The sequence below is a fragment of the Saccopteryx leptura genome, chromosome 2 (assembly GCF_036850995.1).
Source record: "Saccopteryx leptura isolate mSacLep1 chromosome 2, mSacLep1_pri_phased_curated, whole genome shotgun sequence".
Classification (NCBI taxonomy): Eukaryota; Metazoa; Chordata; class Mammalia; order Chiroptera; family Emballonuridae; genus Saccopteryx; species Saccopteryx leptura.
The window spans coordinates 384,354,014-384,373,478 of NC_089504.1; the positions used below are offsets into that span (position 1 = coordinate 384,354,014).

General features: G+C 47.8%; 2 protein-coding genes and 2 gene segments (V, D, J or C); 1 reads left to right on the forward strand and 3 right to left on the reverse strand.

Annotated features, from left to right (window-relative positions):
- LOC136392851 (immunoglobulin lambda variable 5-45-like) overlaps nt 1-19,465 on the reverse strand; it is a 758,839-nt gene that overhangs the window by 409,560 nt on the left and 329,814 nt on the right.
- Nucleotides 1-19,465, reverse strand: part of LOC136392853 (immunoglobulin lambda-1 light chain-like) — a 528,499-nt gene that overhangs the window by 405,503 nt on the left and 103,531 nt on the right. The window lies entirely within an intron of this gene.
- Nucleotides 1-19,465, reverse strand: part of LOC136392855 (Ig lambda-1 chain V regions MOPC 104E/RPC20/J558/S104-like) — a 501,112-nt gene that overhangs the window by 388,805 nt on the left and 92,842 nt on the right.
- Nucleotides 11,583-16,131, forward strand: PRAME (PRAME nuclear receptor transcriptional regulator). The gene is made up of 4 exons (XM_066368177.1): nt 11,583-11,618; nt 13,138-13,457; nt 13,851-14,453; nt 15,555-16,131. The coding sequence occupies exons 1-4, from the start codon at nt 11,583-11,585 to the stop codon at nt 16,129-16,131; spliced, it is 1,536 nt and encodes a 511-aa protein (XP_066224274.1).

Below are 19,465 nucleotides of genomic sequence, written 5' to 3' on the forward strand. Positions count from 1 at the left end.
AGGTGTGTGCTTCTCACTCTGCCCCTAACAATAACAAGATGGGATTTGCCTCTGGGGACATTTTATACAGGGCAAGAGGAAGCTGACATGATACCAAAAAAAAAAAAAAAAAAATCATGAGAAAATGTTTTTCTTTTGAACTTCATGGTAGAAGGAGAGAAGAGAGGAGAGGAAAGGGAATTTTGGGCCATGCAGCCTGAGTCCTCCGCTCAGGGTGTGGAAGCATCTCCAGAGCAAGGAGGGCACAGGGCAGGTTTTGGTCTCACTTCCCCATGGACTCAGACCACTGTGGAAAGTGTTACTGCCTGCATATGAGAAACAGTGATAATCAGCCTCGTCCTCAGACTGGAGCCCAGAGATGATCAGGAAGGCCTTGGTGCCGGACTTAAAGCCAGAGAAGCGATCAGGGACCCCTGAGGGCCGTCTATTTGTATAATAAATCAGAGGTTTGGGGGCTGTGCCCAGGCGCTGTTGGTACCAGGAGACATAATTATAACGCCCAATGTTATTACTGCTTCCAGCACAGGAGATGGTGACCGACTGGCCCAGAGTCCCGGATGCTGAGGGAAGCTGAGTCAGGGTAGACTGAGTCCAGGACCCTGAAAAGAGCAAAAACACACTCTGGTAAGTTTAGTGCTGGGGCCCAGATGAGCCTAAAAGTGGAGACAAAGGATCAGCCCAGATGTCCCTGTAGTCCCTTTCTGGGAGGCCTCACCTGTGCCCTGAGTGAGGAGGGTGAAGAGGAGCAGAGCCCAAGCCATAGCAGAGATGTCCCAAGAGTGCTGCCTTCTGACACCCCTATCTTGAGTCTGGCTCCCCCAGACCTCTCTTATCCCTTCCCCTGCCTCAGAGGAGGGAGGGGCTTCCATGCAAATCTGCCTTCTGCACCTGCCTCTCCCTATCTCCCTCAGACCTGGCCCTTCATTCTAGACATTCTGCACACTAGACAGAGTTTAGCAGAGGGATTAAAAGTCTGATCTGTGTTTTCTGAGTCAAGACAGGTGGAGTCCATGATAGTGTCCAGGAAATGGAGACATTTTGGATTCCCTTTTCCTTCCTATTGCAAGGGTCATTGTGGTTCCTAAGGAATCTTAGAACTTCAATTTGTTGCTCTGAGTGATGAAGGTGAGGACAAGGTCCAAGGCAGACTGGAAAAGAGCCAGTTGCTCAGTTTCCAGGGAAACAGGCAAAGCTGGATACTTCTCATTTTTCTTCAAACCTCCTTGGTCCTCTCAAAGGATGGGTTCTCATGCATTGATCTGTGCATTGGCCTGAGGCTGGGTCCTGAGTCTGAGCCCTGGGGTGCATTTATTGGACCTTGAATAAAGACCTTATTGGGGTATATTGAATTTGGGGCCTGTTGGTCAAATAAGTTTGTAAATATTATATATATATGTTTTCTCACTTATAGTTTGCATTGGGTGTGGGGGATAGGCTGTAAGCAGACAGAATCCTTATAGCCTAAGGCTTAGTTTTAAAACTAAGCTTTTCCCCACACCCTTGACTGTTGCATGATAGGGGTGGTGCACTCTCATGAGGAATCCCATTTATGCCTCAGATAAGTGGCTTTGTATCAGAGATTTTCTTATTTGTAGATTGGCTTAAAGGTATGGATTTCTACACTATAAAATGGGGCAGACTGGGGCTTGCTCTCTCTCTCGGTTCCTGAGATTAGCATTAGAGAGGAGAGAAGAGAAAGGCCATGTGGAAGAGAGGAGAAGCAGCCAAGATGGTGGAGTGCTGAAGGAGAAGCCAGTTTGTGCAGAGTTTGTGTAGAGAGAAGGAGGTGGGGAACAGAGGTGAATAAGGCTGGTGAGGTAGATACCTTTGATTCTAGGAAACTCAGATACGTCAGAGGCTTTGGGGGCCCTGAACGGAAAGGGAAGTTTTTTCCCACTGTGTGTATTTCTTACCCACCGGGTGCAAGCTAGGATTAAAGCTTATGGCCCACTAGTTCTTGGCTTTGTTGTTTCATTACCATCTGTCCGAATCTAATGTGAACCTGCATGGGCCAGGTGGCTGTGAAGGTGGCTGTGGCTACTGGCTTTACAGAGCCTTACCCCCACGTCCTTTTATAGATGTTCAGAAGGACACAGCTCCTAGGACTTCCTTCATACAGTTCAGGTTAAACCAAGGCAAAGACGTTTCCCAAGTCCAGGACTTCACTGCCCTCTGGTGGCCCTTGATGGTGTAACATGAGCACCAGGGAAGAACTGTGTTTCCCCGAAAATAAGATAATGTCTTATATTAACTTTTGCTCTTAAAGACACATTAGGTCTTATTTTCAGAGAAGGCCTTATATTTCTAAGCTTGAAAAAATTGCACTTAGGTCTTATTTTTGGGGGATGTCTTATTTTCAGGAAACAAGGTAACTAAGAGCTGGAAATCTCTGCTCTGCTCCTATGCCTAATACACTGGACAGATAATAAAACCAACCCCAGCAGGAAGGTTGCATAAGAGAAATGAAATGGAGGCCCTGGATGGGTAGCTCAGTTGGTTGGAGCATCATCCCAATATGCCTCTCTCTCAAAATCAATAAGTAAAAAAAGTTTTAAAAGAAATGGTTTTTTTTTTAAGTGTTAACTCTTAAAAAAAAAAAAGGTATAAAGAAAGAAAGGTGCTCCTCAACAGGAAATCCTTAAGAGGTTCTAAGAATGAGAGAACTATGAAGTGTTGGCTACTTCCCTGAGAGTGAGTGTCATATTTTGATTTCTTCATGGGACCTGAGACAAACCTAGGGCTTTCATGCTCTAGATTCTGAAAGTATCACTCTGCCATTGAGTTGTGACAGAAGAGACAGATAAATGAGTGGAATTCCATCAGTTTATTAATGGATAAATAAAAAGAGGTATCTCCATACAATGCAATATTATTTGGCCATGATAAGAGATGAAGTCTTGATATATGTTCAGCGTGAATGAACCTTGGGAACCCTTTGATAAATGAGAAAAATCAAACACAAACAACCATGGGATGATTCCATCGATGTGCAATGTCCAGAACAGGCCAATTCATAGAGACAGAAAGTAAATTAATAGTTGTGAGGGGTTGAAGAGGATAGGAAATTGGGAAGTGACTGCTAATGGGTGAAATTATAGTGTGTAATGGATGCACACAGTTACGAACGTAATAAAAACCACTGAATTATGTATGTGAATTCTAGAAAAAAGGTATTAAAATTAGGTGCTGGTAGATAAAACTTACTCTCAAATGAATCAGAAAATGAAAGGGGTGTGTGTGTGTGTGTGGGTGTGTGTGTGTGTGTGTGTGTGTGTAAGGATCCTCACCTACCCAAATCTCACCGTACCTCCAGAAGCCTGACTTTTCTGGCCTAAAGGGACTGGCAAAAAGGCGCCAAAATCTGCCACTTTGCGGAGTCCAGGTCCCCCACTCCCCCTGGTGGCGCCAGAGGAGATCCCCACGGTTAAGAGGCGCTTCTCTGAGAGGCGAATACCAGGCTCCAAGTGCTGCCCTGCCACCTCGCCTCAGCTTGTTGCCCGGTTTTCTCCTCCGGGGCGTCCCGCCCGCATTTTCAGTTTGCAGGCCCGGCTGGGACTTTGTCCAGAGGGATCTGCTGGTGACCAGAAGAGAAGCCCGGCATTGGGAGGAGCGGACACTGACTTTGCCTGAGGACAGGGGGAGGTGAGTGCTCTGACAGAGCAGAGCGCGAGGCAACCAAATCGCAGGGCCAGACTGCGGAGTTCGCTCTGGAGAGGGGACAGTCCACTGAATCTGACTGGGTGCCCCTCAGCCCAAGGGGTGACAAACATGGTCAATCCAAAGGGTAGGGGCCACTGGACTAGCCAACAGCAGGGATATTTTTTCTAAACATGAGAGGTGGGAAGCAAGACGGGTGTGGGGGGTGACAGTGGCACCCCACAGCCCACACCCCACCACAGAGGGAAAGGAGTCGCCCAAGGGTGGAAGGGGCGGGTAAATTGGGGGGAGCGTCGCAGGCCTCCCTCTTCTCCCTCAACATACCAGAGCCCCCCTCATCCCACCCACCCTCTCCCATCCCCTACCCCTTCCTATCACCCCCCCCCCCCACAGCTTGGTGGGCGTGGCCCCAGGCACCACCTTCTCCCCACCCTCACAAACCCCTTTTGGGGTCCCTGGGCAACCCCACCCGTGATTTCCGGATCTCGCGAGATTTTGCCCAAGCTGTACCGAAAGGCGGGATTGGCCAGATGCTGCTGTTTCCGTTGGAGCTTCAGGAAACTTGCTGAGTCAGCTACGCCTCTTTCCCTCCAGCCATTGCGCCGGAGACCTCGTGGCGACGAGCAAGGGCTGTAGAAAACGTAAGTTCAAACTTGGTTTCTCCATTTTCTCACTGGGTGAACTTGCGCTAGTCTCTGGAAACCCTCAACCCCTCCTTTGCCTCCATTTTCCATCTGAAAATGAGTCACTGCAATGGGGATTTGGATGGAGGCTTCATGTAATAAGGCGGTTTATTCGGAGGAGCCCAAGCCACGTGCTTCGTAAAGGTGGCTGCAGTTACACATTTTAGACGTAATAATTGATCGAACTCTGGCATCTGCGTTTATTGTTTGACCTCGTCAGGCCGTGTGTGCACTTGGGATGGGGTGGCTGCCCTGAGAATCTGGCTCCTCTGGAGGTGCCAGTGAGTGGGGAGCATAGAAGGGGCCGAAATGTGGCTGCAGGACGGTGGGAAGGGTCGCTTTTGACAGAGCACATGGTCTTTCACTCAGATTGTCCTCTGGTTCAGCCAGTGAAAAATTGGTGGTCAGTTTGGAGCCAAGAGGTGATTCCCACTGAAAGTGCAGGATCACATCCCCAGTTTTCAATTTCCTAAGCACTGTTCTCAAAGATTTTCGTAGGAGCCCATGGCTTCTTAAGTACACATGTTAACACCCTATCTCCTTGTTTTTGGAGCGTTTTGGTTTTTGCTCTCAAACTTGGGTGGACACAGGTTGTGAGGCCTCAGGAGACCAGAGGAGCCAAGCCAGTGTGAGCTGGACCAGAGTGGACGGAGACATCTTCAGGTAAGCTAGTCCCTTCACCGTCTGGGGTGTCTGGAGAAGCCTTGTCACCCCCTCTGTTTTCATGGTTGTGGATTAGGTAGAACTGCATCCTGAGGTCCCTCACGGGGGAGAAGAAGCAGAAGCAGCTGTTATATTCTCAAGCCATTTCCCCAAGAGGACATTTGTCCTAGTGTTTTATAAGAGGGGAGAAAAAAAGAAGCAACTGTAGTGTGTTAGGGACCCCGTTTACAAAGCCACGGTAACATTCAAGGACTGCTTGGGTGAAGGAGCAGGGCCACAAACCTGACTCCTGTTAGGTGTGAAGTAGGCTTTGGTCTCACTTCCTCTTGAGCTTGGACCACCAAGGAAGGATAAGAGATACTCTTTGAAGTACAGTAACAGTAGTACTTTCTCTGGCTGCAGCCCAAGGAGGTCAGGGTGGCCTTGGAGCCAGAGAATGGGGCTGGAAAATGGATGACCTCATGCACTGGGAGTATTGGACGGCACACAAGTGCTGTTGGTACTGGGACACCTGCTGCGTCCAGAGCAGGACAGGGTTACTTTCTGTGTCAGAGCCACACTGAGGGTGGCTATTTCAGGGCAGACTTAGCCTAGGACCCTGAGAGAGAAGGTCAAGGTCATGACTCCAGAGGAGTTTGGGGCAGAGAGAAAGAAGGATCAGCCCCAGGCTGCCAGAAGGTCCCCTCTTTAGTGTGTCTCACCTGTGCAGAGTGCGAGGAGGATGAGCACAGCCCGTGCCATAGAGGGGACACTTAGAGCTATACCTTGTGTGGCCCCAGCACTGGGCTGGACTCTCCATGTCCCACCCTTCTTATCCTCTGCCTCACGTGTGGGAAGGGCCTCCATGCACATCTGCTCCCCAGATCTTGCAGGTAACACCCATCAGTGAATTTGCTTACTTTCAGGTCTTTCTGGTGTCTTCCTGGAAATCTCACACAATCCCCTCTCCCATCTATCTGGGAAGACCTCACAGAGTCTATAGACCTCAGCTGAGTACAGACCTGCCGAGCCCCTGAACTGTGGTGGGTGATGTCACCTGAATGGAGGCTCTTGTTCTCTGCCCATGTCCATGACCTTGTCCACTGCTGCCTCATGGAGAATGGGATGTCCCCATTCTCCAGTGACTTATCGAGTGACTCCCATCAGGCTGACATGAGTGATCGCCATAGGAGCCCTAGATCAGGAGCCAGGGGCCTTTGTTCTTTTTTTCTTTCTTTTAATTTGTTGATTTTTGGGGCGGGGGGAGGGGGGAGAAGGAGAAAGAGAAACATTGATTTTGTTGTTCCATCTATTTTCTGCATTTGTTGGTTGAGTCTTGCATGTGCCCTGATTGGGTATCCAACCTGCAAACTTGGTTCATCAGAATGATACTCCAGCTAACTGAACTACCTAGCCAGGCAGGGGCCTTGTTCTGTGTTACCCTCCCGTGGCCCATTCTGAGCGTGGGTGCAGGTGACTCACTCTTTCAAGCCTCAGTTACTGCACATGGAAAGGGAAAATTGACTTAAGCCCAGTGTTTCATGCTTTGAGAGAGAAATGAGACTAGGAAAGTGAAATACTTTGTTAATTTCTTAAATTCTACCAAACACAAGAAATTACTTTTATTTATTATCATGATTCAGAATCCAGCTTCAAGCTCACACTCCCTATCTCCCAGGGAAGTGTAAATGAAGAACATGATTGTGACAAAAAGAATGAAGATGTCCTACAGGAAGCAGTGGGGGCAGAAATCTTCAGACTAAATGACCTCGCTCAGAGATAGGTCCCAACATGGAAATCAGAAAGGATAAGGCCTTGGGAGCTTATCCAAACTCAGAAAGCAACGTGACAGTTCACTAGGGCATGGAGGAGTCTCACTCTGTATTGAAGTTCTATGACCAGAACAATGCCAAGCCATGTTAAACTACTCTTGAACACCTTTTACAAAGACACAAAACAGTTTAATTTTAAACATTTAAAAATCACTGTGTACTAAACAGTAATTTTACTATTTTATTTATTTACATATTTATAACAGACTTTTTAATGTTTTGACCAAAAAAATTGTATGGCCATCAAAAAATTGTAACTTTGTGGATTATTAATATTGATTGGCATAGTTTTATGTGGGTTTTTTTGTGCCTTGCTCTACAGTTCAAAGCAAGATCAGCCTGTGATTTATTTTTCAGCTCACTTGTTTTTCATTTGTCAACTCAATAGAATGCAAGGTTCATGCCTCAGAGATACCGAGAGGAAGACCATGCAGTTTTCACTGGGTATCTCTTCCTGTCACGCAGAATAACCATTGGTATCCCCCTAGACACTCAGTAAATGGTTTTGAGTATATCAAGGATCGAAGAGAAAGGAGTCTGGCTTTGGCAGGAGGGGTTCAGCTGACCTAGACACATCCCTGTGAACATGTCCACTCTGCCCCAGGGCCTCCTGCCAGCACTCAACACAGGACATAGTGGGTTTTCCTGTTGAACGTGAAGCCAGTGCTTCTGTAACTCTGAAGTTTATTGCACCCCCTCCAGTGGGTCAGATTGCAGTGGAATGTGCTGGACAGGCACCTGGTTTTACTCTCAGCCACAGTTCTTACAGTCTGATGAGGCTGTTGATAAGGCTGAAGTACAAAAATCTTGAGGAGCATCTGTCTTCAAGGCCAAATGTCAGGCTGGGACCCTCCCCTTCCCTCTAGATGTCTCCGCATCTGTGTGTCCAAGATCAGTGCTCTCCACTTTCCCTCCTTGCTCCACACTCTCCAGTGGCATTGTTCTCTGTGCCGGAGGGGTGGAGGTGGGAAGACAGTCACTGGAAACTCACACAGGCCAGGGAAACCAAAGCCAGGCCCTCAGGGCACTTCCAGCCCCCAGGTTCAGGCCCACAGCCCTCCTCCCCTCTACTGTGGTCTCGGATACAAGTCTCCAGCATGTAAGGAATACAGCATGATCAGAGTCAGAAAATCTAGGCCCTGCTCTGCTATCATTTCCCATTTCTCCCTCATTCTCGGTTCCTTGTGGGATTCTTTGGACCATTCCCTGTCCAGTCCCTCCATTCTACCAGCCTGGAGTGAGCCCTCAGCCTTTCCCTCCCTCACTGTGCCTGTAGAAGCACCTCTGGTGGCATTAAATGGTTGGACTCAGGGTGACTTGGACATCAGGAATGTCCTCCTTGGGGAGGAAAAAATAGGAACAATCCCTGTTTAGGTCTATATGTTATTGTATCTTAAAGGAAACCAGGTCTTGTTGAGTACAGGAAGTGCAGGTAGTGCCAGCAGAGCCTTTTGATTTTTAAAGAGGCACGGAGTGCAAAGTATTTCAGGGTAAGAAGCGAACTGACTCCAGAGGGAAAGAAGATAATGGGATCTTGTCTGATTGAAGGCTGGGTTAAGAGAGCTGCAGATTGGAGAGCCCTGGCTTCTGAACCCCAGGGCCTCTGAAGGCCAGCAGAGTTGGGAGCTTCCTCTGGAACTCGGGAAGAGTCATCTTCCGGCATTTCTGGTTCCTCATTGAATCCAAAAAAGCAGCTGGGATTTTGTTTTATTTTTCTTCTACACTTTATAGCTTATGATGTTCTCCAGAACAGCTTACAAGAATTGAGAATTCCTGATTTCTGTTGATATCTGTGGAAGGATGTGCCCTAGCATTGTGGCCACACCTCAGGCCCGTGAGAGGTGGGCTGACTTTCCAGGGATGCAGAGGGCTCCACAGTCAGCACTGGCCAGGAGAGGGAAAACAGAAGCATTCTGAAGACACCCCCACCCCCACCCCCCAAAAAAAAGAGATCCTAAGAGCAGAATCTTTGGGATTCCAGTAGGAATACTATAACTGGAGAACATGAGGCAGGCAGGATGGCCCCACACGTGAGCTCAGGCTGCTCAGGTCTGTGCATAAATGAGGACCTTCATGAAGAGAGCAGGTGGCAGGTGACCAGGATGTGGTAAAAACATCCCCCAAATCCATGTGTGAGCCCTCAGAGTTGTAGTGGGCCTGTCAAAGTACTGGGCAGGAAGGACAGCCCTTCACGCCAGTGTGCTCCTGCCTCCAGTGCCACAGCCTATGCCGTGGAAAGACAGGCTCTGCATGGAAGAGGACAGAGGAGTGCTTCTTACCTCACGTAAAAGGAGTGTTTGGCTCATACTTTGTGTTTCTAGATCATTCGAAGTGGTCCCTCCTGCTTTCTTGGATCTCCTGGACACTGGGTCCCATAGGAACTTCCTGAGCTTGGGCTCTGCAATTGTTTTTCTAGTTTTCCCTCAGTCTACATAAAGTCTGTGTTAAAGAGAAGACTGCAGGTCCCAAATGGCATCACTGATGCTAAAAGTCCATGATACCAAATTTAGATTTAATTCTTGATCTAATTGCAGTTTTGATCTCTTCTGAAAACCTACTCAACAAATCTGGAATTTTCTGGTAAACACTAGTGTTGTAATCTGTCAGGTGGACCCTCTCCACTGGATTCTGAGAATTGTTTGGGCATCACAATGCAGGGGTTAGAGAACAGCCTGGAGAATTCTGTGGTTGGAGACATTCTGTGTGTGTGTGGGGGGGGGTGAAACTTCAGAAGGACCAGTGTATGACTCAGTGCTGCGTGGGGATGTCCCGAATGTGGCAGACCTTGGATGCCAAATGCAGCTTCAAATCTTGTGAAGAAGATTTTGGCACGTGTGCACTGTGATTGGTACTGAGAGAGAAAAACTGAATTTTATTAATGCTTAGAGGTGCTCTTCCCTCAGTCTGAGTAATTGAGAGACGTAGAGGTGGGGCCAAATGGGCCTTTTTGAAGAGTATTTGTATCACTTGTTCCCAAGGATTGAGGAAACCTCAGTTATCAATATATACTTGGGAAGGGGCCTTTGACAGTCATGTTTAGGGTCAAGGCCCCTGGAACATACCTGGGCTGATCTGCCTGTGAAAGGTCGGGATGTGGAAGAGGATGCCTGAGCCTAAAGGGAAGGCCTTCTGCTAGCAGCTCCTTGATAAGAATACCTGACTTTGGCCCATATTTATTTCCCTCCAAGGTTCCAGAAACCCCACAGCTCTTGCTTCTCAGTGACTTTCAGAATTGGATAAGTCATGTCCCAGGTTTAGTTGCCATACCTCTCTGGCCTCTGTTCTGGCCTTTCCCCAGCCCACATTATTTTTAATAGTTTTAATAGTTTTTAAAATAGTTTTAATTGTTATTTATTGATTTTAGTGAGAGAGGATGGGATGAATAGAGAGAGACAGGAACATTAAATTGTTTCTATATGTACCCTGAATGGGCAATTGAACTGGCAGTCTCCGTGCTTCAGGACAATGCTCCAGCCAACCATGCTATCAGGCCAGGGTCCAACCCACTTTTTTTTTCCTCCCAATTCAGTGATAGGAAACCCTGGCCAGTTGGCTCAGCAGTAGAGCGTCAGCTGTCGTGTAGAAGTTCTGGGTTCGGTGCCCAGCCAGAGCACACAGGAGAAGTGCCCATCTGCTTCTCCACCCTTTCCCTTCTCCTTTCTCTCTGTCTCTTTCTTCCCCTCCCACAGCCACGGCTCCATTGGAGCAAAATTGGCACAGGCGCTGAGGATGGCTCCATGGCCTCCACCTCAAGTACTAGAATGGCTCCGGTTGCAACAGAGCAATGCCGCAGGTGGGCAGAGCATCACCCACCAGTGGGCATGCAGGGTGGATCTCGGTGAGGCACATGTGGGAGTCTGTCTCTCTATGTCCCCGCTTCTCACTTCAGAAAAATACCTAAAAAAAAAAATTCAGTAATAGGAAGGGAGACAGAGACCGACTCCCAGCATGCACCCCAACTGAGATCCACCTGGCAAGCCCACTAGGGGGTGATCTACCCATCTGGAGTGTTGCTCTATTATTGCTCAGCAACCAAGCTCTTCCTAGCACCTGAGGTGGAGGCCATGGAGCAAGCCATGGCTGCAGGAGGGGAAGAGAGAGAGAGAAAAATGAGAGGGGGGGTGGAAAAGCAGATGGGTGCTTCTCCTGTGTGCCCTGACTGGGAATTGAACCTACGACATCCACATGCCAGGCCAGTGCTCTACCACTGAGCCAACTGGCCAGGGCCCAGCCCATATTTTTATATTTTATTTTCTCAAGCCAGTTTGCTGAGCTGATCTGGTCCTTCTGGGAGGAAATGCCCTTTACCTTCAGGGAGCAAGGAAGATTGAATCTTCTCTCTCTCCTCACCCATCACCTTGGGTTTAAGGGATCTCTCTAATTTTCTTCTTAACCACTACCCTTTAGACTCTCAAGTTAATTCAGATTAAAGTCTTTGAATTCCCCAAACAAAACATTTTGCCTTGTTTTGGGCAATTCCTTCCCTTGGTCCCATTGCAAACTTGCAGCCCCTCCCTTCTCCTGGACAGCTCCTAGTTGTCATTTTGGCCTACCTCCTCCAGGGAAGCCTTCACCCTTAAACCTGGAAGACCAACTGTCTCTCAGTTGTACCTCTATTCCTCTGTGAATGGGCACATGATTTTCAAATTTAGGTAATATCAAGTGTAAGTGACATATTTGATATTCAAAATTTTTTTTTTGTTTTTCTTTTGGGATGATACCACTGCCTGTCTAAGGTTATCTTAAACGTGAACATTTGGGAATTCTGATGTGGCCCAAACGCCCCCATCAAGTCCATTTTCAGGTTGGTTTCTTTTTCTTTCTCTTTCATGAATGGACATATGATTCAGCTAGTTGTGTGGAGAGTGAAAAAAAAAAACCCAGTCAGAGTTAACTGGATGGAGATTCAGTAGTAAGGTTTCCCTTTCAATTGGAAGTTCAAATTTCAGCTAGGACCTCAAAAGGAAGGTGCAGCCAGAAAGGGCTATACTTGCTTCTGAGGAGCCAGAGGAGGGACCAGAGGCCAGGGCATGCGAGTTGTTGCCATGGTCCCCTGTGAGATGTGAGCAGGGGCTTCCCTGCCCCACGCCCGCTCTGGTGAGTCAGGTGCCTCAGGTGATCTCTGAGGACCTGCAGGCCAAGATTGCACAGAGAATTGTCCTTTCTTTCCTTACAAATAACCAGGCTTTGCCTTTGCCTCTAAATACAGTTTTCCTTAATCCCAAAGGATAAGGGAAATGATACCATTTTGTTGTATGCCATTTTATAGACATTGACAATGCAGGTTCCCCCTGCTACCTTAAAGTAGAATGTGCTTATGAAACCTTTTGTAAATGAAAGGACAAAAATCCTTTTTGCATTCTGTCCAGTTAGCAAAAACAAGTTCTAAGGTAGGTCTTCCATAAAAGCAAAGTGATGTAACACAAAATTTCAGGAAGTGGGGGATGACACCAGTATTCTTAAGCCGATTCTTTTTAAATAAAAGACATCTAATTCATTGGAAATTTTTGATTGACATTTAAAATACTTAGTTTATGACCAGTAGTTATAGTTTATATCATTTATGACTTTGTGATTTTATTAGAAAATTAAAGCTTTTTTCTGAAAAAAATAAAAGCGAACAAACCTAAGACTTGAGAAAAGATTTCAGACTGTTTTTAAGTGGGGGTTTGTTCTGCATGAGTTCTTTGTTCCCATATACAAAGTGGTAATTTTAATACTCATAGAAGAGAGACACACAGTAATGTGTGCATCTCAGAATTAATGTTTATGTTTCTCATCTTCACCTTCCACTTGCTGTGTAATACTGTTATGCTGCTTTTACAGTTTCTCACTTAGAATATTTTAAGTGACGTAAATGGTACCTATTATATGGTTGTTCCTTAATCTTTCCCATTTGGATTATTTTTTGGTGTGTAGAGGCCATGCTGCACCTCGTGCTAATCTTTGTTCCAGTTGTTTTCAGTCCTTGAGTGATAACCAGAAACTCTTCTCCCCAAAAAGGGTAGGATTAGCTCTCAGGCTTCTCAGTACTCACTTCTGCGCAACAGAATTAAATGCAGCAGTGGGTAGATGTGGGAGGGGCCACTGGTCATCTTGCCCCTGCCTGGTGCCTGGTGAGATGCTTGTCCTACCACTGGTAGAGGCAGAGCTAGCTTTGTGGCACCAAAGTGAAAAATGGAATTGAGGTAAACTGAGGACTCCCCGATTGTTGTCAGAGCAGTGCCTTTGGCCCTCCGCTGGTTCCTCTGAAGAGTGGAGGGACAGTGGGTGGCGCAGGCTCAGTCTGACATGGATGCCTTGCTTCCTGGATGTCTCCCCAGGGCCTCTTTCAGAGCAGATTCATCAGGATGAGCCTCCCGAGTCCACGCAGGCTCCTGGAACTAGCATGCAAGAGCCTTCTGAGGGACGAGGCCTCGGCCATCACTGCTCTGGAGTTGCTGCCTAGGGAGCTCTTCCCACCTCTGTTCATGGCGGCCTTTGCCGGGAGGCACAACAAGGTCCTGAAGGCGATGGTGCAGACCTGGCCCTTCTCCTGCCTCCCTCTGGGGGCTCTGATGAAGGATCAGCAGCCTCACCAGGAGACCTTCCGGGCTGTGCTCGATGGACTGGATGTCCTGCTTGCCCAGGAGGTTCGCTCCAGGTGAGGGGGATTCAGTTGCCTGATAGAACCCCAGAGATATGAGCGGATAGAGCTGGAATTAGGAAGAGCCACAGGCTTCTAATGGCTTCAGGGAGGATGCTCAGGGAGGCCTTGGTGCCATTGCTGGGGTCATTTTGGGAACAGGCTTCTGGACATATAAAGCTGATTACAACACAGAGGTAACCCAAGGAACATGTACCCACTCCCTGGTGGCACTTAACAGTACCAGAAATAGAGACCAGGAAGGATCCCAGTAGCACAAGGAACTGCTGATATCTGGGGTATGGAGTAAAAGTGCAGTCAGGTGTCTGGTCCAGGTGCCCAGACTTGTGGTCATGATCTTATTCCCTGTTATCGTTATGCATCTCAGCCTGTCTTCTGTTTTCCTTGCAGAAGATGGAAACTGCAGGTGCTGAATTTACGGAAGAAAGATCATCAGGAGTTCTGGACCGTGTGGTCTGGAACCAAAACCGAAACGTGCTCACTGTTGGAGCCAGAGGCTTCCCAACCCTCAGAAAAGAGGCAAAAAGTGGACAAGTCAGGGACAGGGCCAAAACCACCTTTGGCCCTGGTGGAGGTGTTCGTAGACATTTGCCTTGAGGACGGTCTCCCTGATGCATCTCTCAGCTACCTTATTAAGAAAATCAGTCAGGGGAAAGGTTTGCTGCACCTCTGCTGCAAGAAGCTGAAGATTTTTGCAGTGTCAGTGCAAAATGTTAGTATCCTGAAGATGGTGCAGCTCAACTCTGTCCTGGATTTAGAAGTGAATTGTACCTGGAGGCTGTCCACCCTGGGGAAGTTTGCTCCTTACCTGGGCCAGATGGTCAACCTGCGCCGCTTCATGTTCTCCCACAGCCTGTCTGCTTACACCCTATCAGCGTGGGAGGAGCAGAGTGTGGGCCAGTTCACCTCTCAGTTCCTCAGCCTGCTCCACCTCCAGGAGCTCTATTTGGACTCTATCTCCTTCCTCAGAGGCCGCCTGGACCAGATGATCAGGTGAGGGATGGCGAGGCTTCTTTGTAGACCAGAGCAAGCCCTTTCCATTTCACTCAGCAATAATGGTGTCTCCTATGTGCCATGTGTCAACAGTGCCAGAGTATATGAGTCACTAGACAGTCCACATAGTCAGTGTCTTGTTCACTGCTCTGTGCCCTTGTGTGTTGTCACATAATCCCCCAGACAAAGGCGGGAGGTATGAACTGGGATGGATGCTATTAGAAAGACTCCTTGCTAGGAATCTATGTAATGGGGACTTTGGGCTAGGTTGAGGGGAGCATTGGGCACTCTTCCCTTAGGAAGGGCTGTCTAGGTGAAGATGATGGAGAAGAACTAAATGAAGATGGCAGTGACAAAGGGAAAGCCCATCAGAAGTGAGGTTTCAGATGTTAAGCTCTGCCCTTAGCAGTTTGTCGCTCCACACCTGCCTTGAATTGCCTGCCTGCCAAGGGTTGCTTTAGGCTCCAGCTAAGGGAAGATGTGGGAAGTGCAGGATTCTGGAGTGAGGAATTATAAAAACGGCTAGATGGTTTGTGGATGATACAGTGACCTTAGTTAGTCTCTGCAGGCTAGCAGCCCCCACCTGGTGTTGCCAGACCTTGCCCAGGTCTGCCCTTTCTGCACATCTTCCGGTAGCCTTATTGAGCTCAGATATAAGGGTGATGGGGGTCCATGCTGTGCCTGGAAGGAAGCCTGAAAGAATGCATTTCGGATCTTGTCTCCCAGTACTAAAATTCACTGATTCCCTCTTGCTTGAGACATTGGGTCAGGTTCTTTTCTGAGCATGTCCTATCTTTATCTCCATTCATGCTGATAGCCCCTGTGTGTGGAGGGGGCAGTGCAGCTGAGCAAAGGGAGTATGGGAGGTTTCATTCACTTGATTCAGTCACGCAACGAATAAGTGATGGAGAGAAGACTCCACTCAAACTTGCACTGACTTGAATGCCTCTCTCCGCCATGCAGCATCCTGGGGATTGCCTGTCATCTAGCAAACTAGGTTTTGGTGAAATGGGCCTCTTTCCCCTTAAGGCCTAGGTCATCCCCACCTCCCTCTGCTTACCAGCTCCATCCTCCAGAACTAAATGCTCTGTCTCTCCCCAGGTGCCTGAAGACCCCTTTGGAGACCGTGTCAATCACTAACTGCCTGCTTTCAGAACGAGACTTGATACACATGTCCCGGATGCTAGACGTCAGTCAGCTGAAAAGCCTGAGTCTCAGTGGGGTCAACCTGACCAGTATTAGTTCTGAGCCCCTCCGCGTTCTGATGGAGAGATCCTCTGCCACCCTCCAGGACCTGGATTTAGATGAGTGTGGGATCATGGACCCTGGGTTCATGGACATCCTGCCTGCCCTGAGCTGCTGCTCTGAGCTCACAACCCTCAGCTTCTGTGAAAACCCCATCTCCATGGTTGTCCTGGAGGACCTGCTGCGCCACACCATCGGGCTGAGCAAGCTGAACCACGTGCTGTACGCTGTTCCCCTGGAGAGTTACGACGAAACCACCGGCACTCTGCACCCGGGCTTGCTTGCCCAGGCGCACGCCAAGCTGAGGCAGATGCTGCAGGAGTTGGGGCGGCCCAGCATGGCCTGGTTCAGTGCCAGTCCCTGTCCTCACTGTGGCGATAGGACTTTCTATGGCCCACATCCCATTCTGTGTTCCTGTTATTTGTCTATCTAACTAGGTATACATATCATAAGCTTTATTCTGGGCACTTGGACTCTGAAGCCCAGACAAAAGTATATCTTAAAGAAACACAGCAGCCACAGTTTAAGGCAACTATTCAGCATGTGTGTGTGTCGGGGGGGGGGTGTTAATATGGGGATTTGATGGTTTCTTTTAGGAGATACGTTCCATACAGTTAGAAATATGAACCTGATTGTCTAGAGGAGGATTCCGGTTTGGGAGGTAGATGTGGGAGTTACTTTTACTTGAATGGTTGTAAAGAAATGGTTAGAAATAAAAGGAACCTCAATGTTAAACATCTGTTGTCCTCTATGACTGTTTTTCAACTGCCGGCCGTGGACTGGTGCTGTTCTACGAAAGAGTTAACCACCCTGCTATTGTATGGAGATTATAGACCCAGTGGTCCTAGTTGAATTTGCTTATGCTCAAGGTGATGACCACTTATCAGCCTGTATCATCTATAAAAATACTGTTGAGGTTGTCTTAGATATCTTTGGAACATGTAGGCTCATTCGAACAGCCTTTTGCACCATGCAGAGCATTTACAAATCATGAACAGTAGACAAAAACATTTGGACAAACTTACGCAGTATTCAGTGCATTGTACATGTGGAGTATGGAAATCAAGCACCAGCTTGTACTGTGTTGCACTGTTATGTGTGGTAAGATAAAGCTTAATTTGTTGTGTGTTTCTGTTTCTGGTCAGGCCGGCTAGGTCACTGGTCCCCAAGTGTGAAAAGGTTGAGAACCACTGCTCTATGACATGTTAACTTGATTCTCCTGTTTAAACTTTGGGAATCTGAAATTACTGATCAAATAATAAGGCATGAGCATTCATGATACCCAAACACTCTAGGCTGGTTGAGGGTGGGTCCCAGGAGTTCATGTCACCATTTATCATTTCCTGTTTGTTATTTTCTGGTGCGTCCATTACCACCTCACTTACCTCTGTGACTGTCCAATCAGTCAGTACGTATAAGGTTCATCCGTGGGGCGTGGAACATACTAAGTTGCCTACAGTGTCACAGAAGTAAGAGTTCTCAGACCCTCACTGCTACCTTGCCCAGGCCCTAGACTCGAACACTTCTCCCCATTGGGAGCCAGAGCCTCCATCTCTGGCCTTCAGCCAATCCAGGATAGGACTTCACTGTGCACAAGTCAGGGCCCCAGTACTGAAAGGGTCATCCATCTTGCTGGTGATCCATGCCTGCCATCCTATGGGGTCCAGCCCCTTCTTGAATTCCTGTAGCCAGTAAAAACATCTACATTCCTTTTAGCAAAATACCAACATCATATAAGCATATAACATTTGTTTAGTATTTTTGTCCCATATTAAACATATAACATCCTTTTGTGGAGACTAAGTAATAACAATGAGAAAGACTCCCTGGGTGATCCTTATTCCTCTCTATCTGGGGGTTAAACCAACTCTGAGCCAGTGAGAGATCCTGAATTTTGGATCCTAAGACTGAATGAACCCATACCAGTTCCCTGGGAGCATTTAAGTGGACACAGGTGAATGTCAGATTTGGGAGGTAGGGTTATAGAGGGGCCACCCTGAGGGAAAATACACCCAAATGAGAGGGAGGTGTCATAGTGTGAGGTAGGATTTCATGGTCAGTGGGTAGCTTCCTTCCCAGCAAGAAAGAGGCTCTGTGACCCTATGCCACTACATCCTGCTGGCCCTGGCCTGTTTCGGCCCCCTCACTGAGTAGCTTCATACCCAGGCAAGGGGCACAGCTTCATTTGCACGTTTCCATGAGTGTGAGTGAGTCAGTACTGCTTTTTCTCCTTTCAGTGCCAGCCATTCATGTGTGTGCTGCTGTGTCTGCTGGGTGGCAGCAGCTTCCTATCTTGCCATGTACAGCAACTGGCCCTTCTCCATTTTCTTCCCATTGCCATTACCCTCTTCCAGCCCCTAACCTATGCCCCATTACTAAGAATGAGAAATGGGCCTATCAGCTTGTGAGCACATTTTGCCATTTCTAAGAGAAGAGAAATGCAGAAATCCCTCTGATGGTGAGCTCAAAAAAGGAGGATCAGGAAAAGATGTCTTCCCCGACGTGCACCATGTCTCAGCATCCCATCTTAGACCCACATTACAGGGAATAGTTTCCAGAACAGGAACCAGCACCTCTGGAATTTGAGGAAAAGTATACAAAATGGGCAGGTTCTGGGGAGGAAGGGCATAGGCAAAACATCCCGGGATCTCGGCATCAGTTCCTTAGCCACAAAATACAGATAACACCACATTGCATTGTGATGAGATTCACCTATGGTGCTAGCTTTTGTAAAGCACTTGTCAGTGTGCCCTGTTCTGGGATGATCTAGGGTTAATAGTGATTATTAGCTACCAGATGCAAGTAAAAGAATAAAAAAACTCAATGCTGCATCTTGCTTCTGAAATAGGGTGAGCTGCAGTTGAGACTATTTGGTCTAGAGATCTCATTTGAGAAATCAGACAAAATTCTTTACTAGAATTTAGACTTTCCCATCAAAATATTCAAAGAAGTATAGTATCAAGGCAATGAGGTTTTGAAAACTGTGTTTAGATGGAGACATCTGTGAGGGTGGCCATATGGGGGGCCTGGGGAGGTGACTGCTGGTGCACAGAGATTGTATAGATGAAGATCCTATGTATGGGGATCTCTAGATCATTGGAAAGCAAGCAGGGAGAGTATGGCACACACAGTAGGTTGCTTAGTGTTAACAATTTACCCTGAGTCCACCAATCTTTGCAGTAGACAGGTAGGCTAAATTTAGGGCAGCTATGGATGTCAAAGGAGTGAATCTGTATTAAAAAACAAGTATGCCCTAGAGGGGATAGCTCAGTTGGTTAGAGCGTTGTCCCAAAGTGCAGAGGTTGCTGGTTTGATCCCCAGTGAGGGCACATGCAGGAACAAATTGGTGTTCTTGTCTCTCTATCTATCTCGCTAAAATCAATCAATAAATTTCTTTTTTTTGTGTGTATTTTTCTGAAGTTGAAAACGGGGAGGCAGTCAGACAGACTCCCACATGCGCCCGACCGGGATCCACCCAGCATGCCCACCAGGGGGCAATGCTCTGCCCATCTGGGGCATCGCTCTGCCGCAATCAGAGCCATTCTAGCGCCTGAGGCAGAGGCCACAGAGCCTTCCTTAGCGCCCGGGCAAACATTGCTCCAATGGAGCCTTGGCTGCGGGAGGGTAAGAGAGAGCAGAGAGGAAGAAGAGGGGGAGGGGTGGAGAAGCAGAATCGAACCCGGGACTCCTGCACACCAGGCCAACACTCTGCCACTGAGCCAACTGGTCAGGGCCAATAAAATTTTTTTAAAAACTAAAAAGCAAGT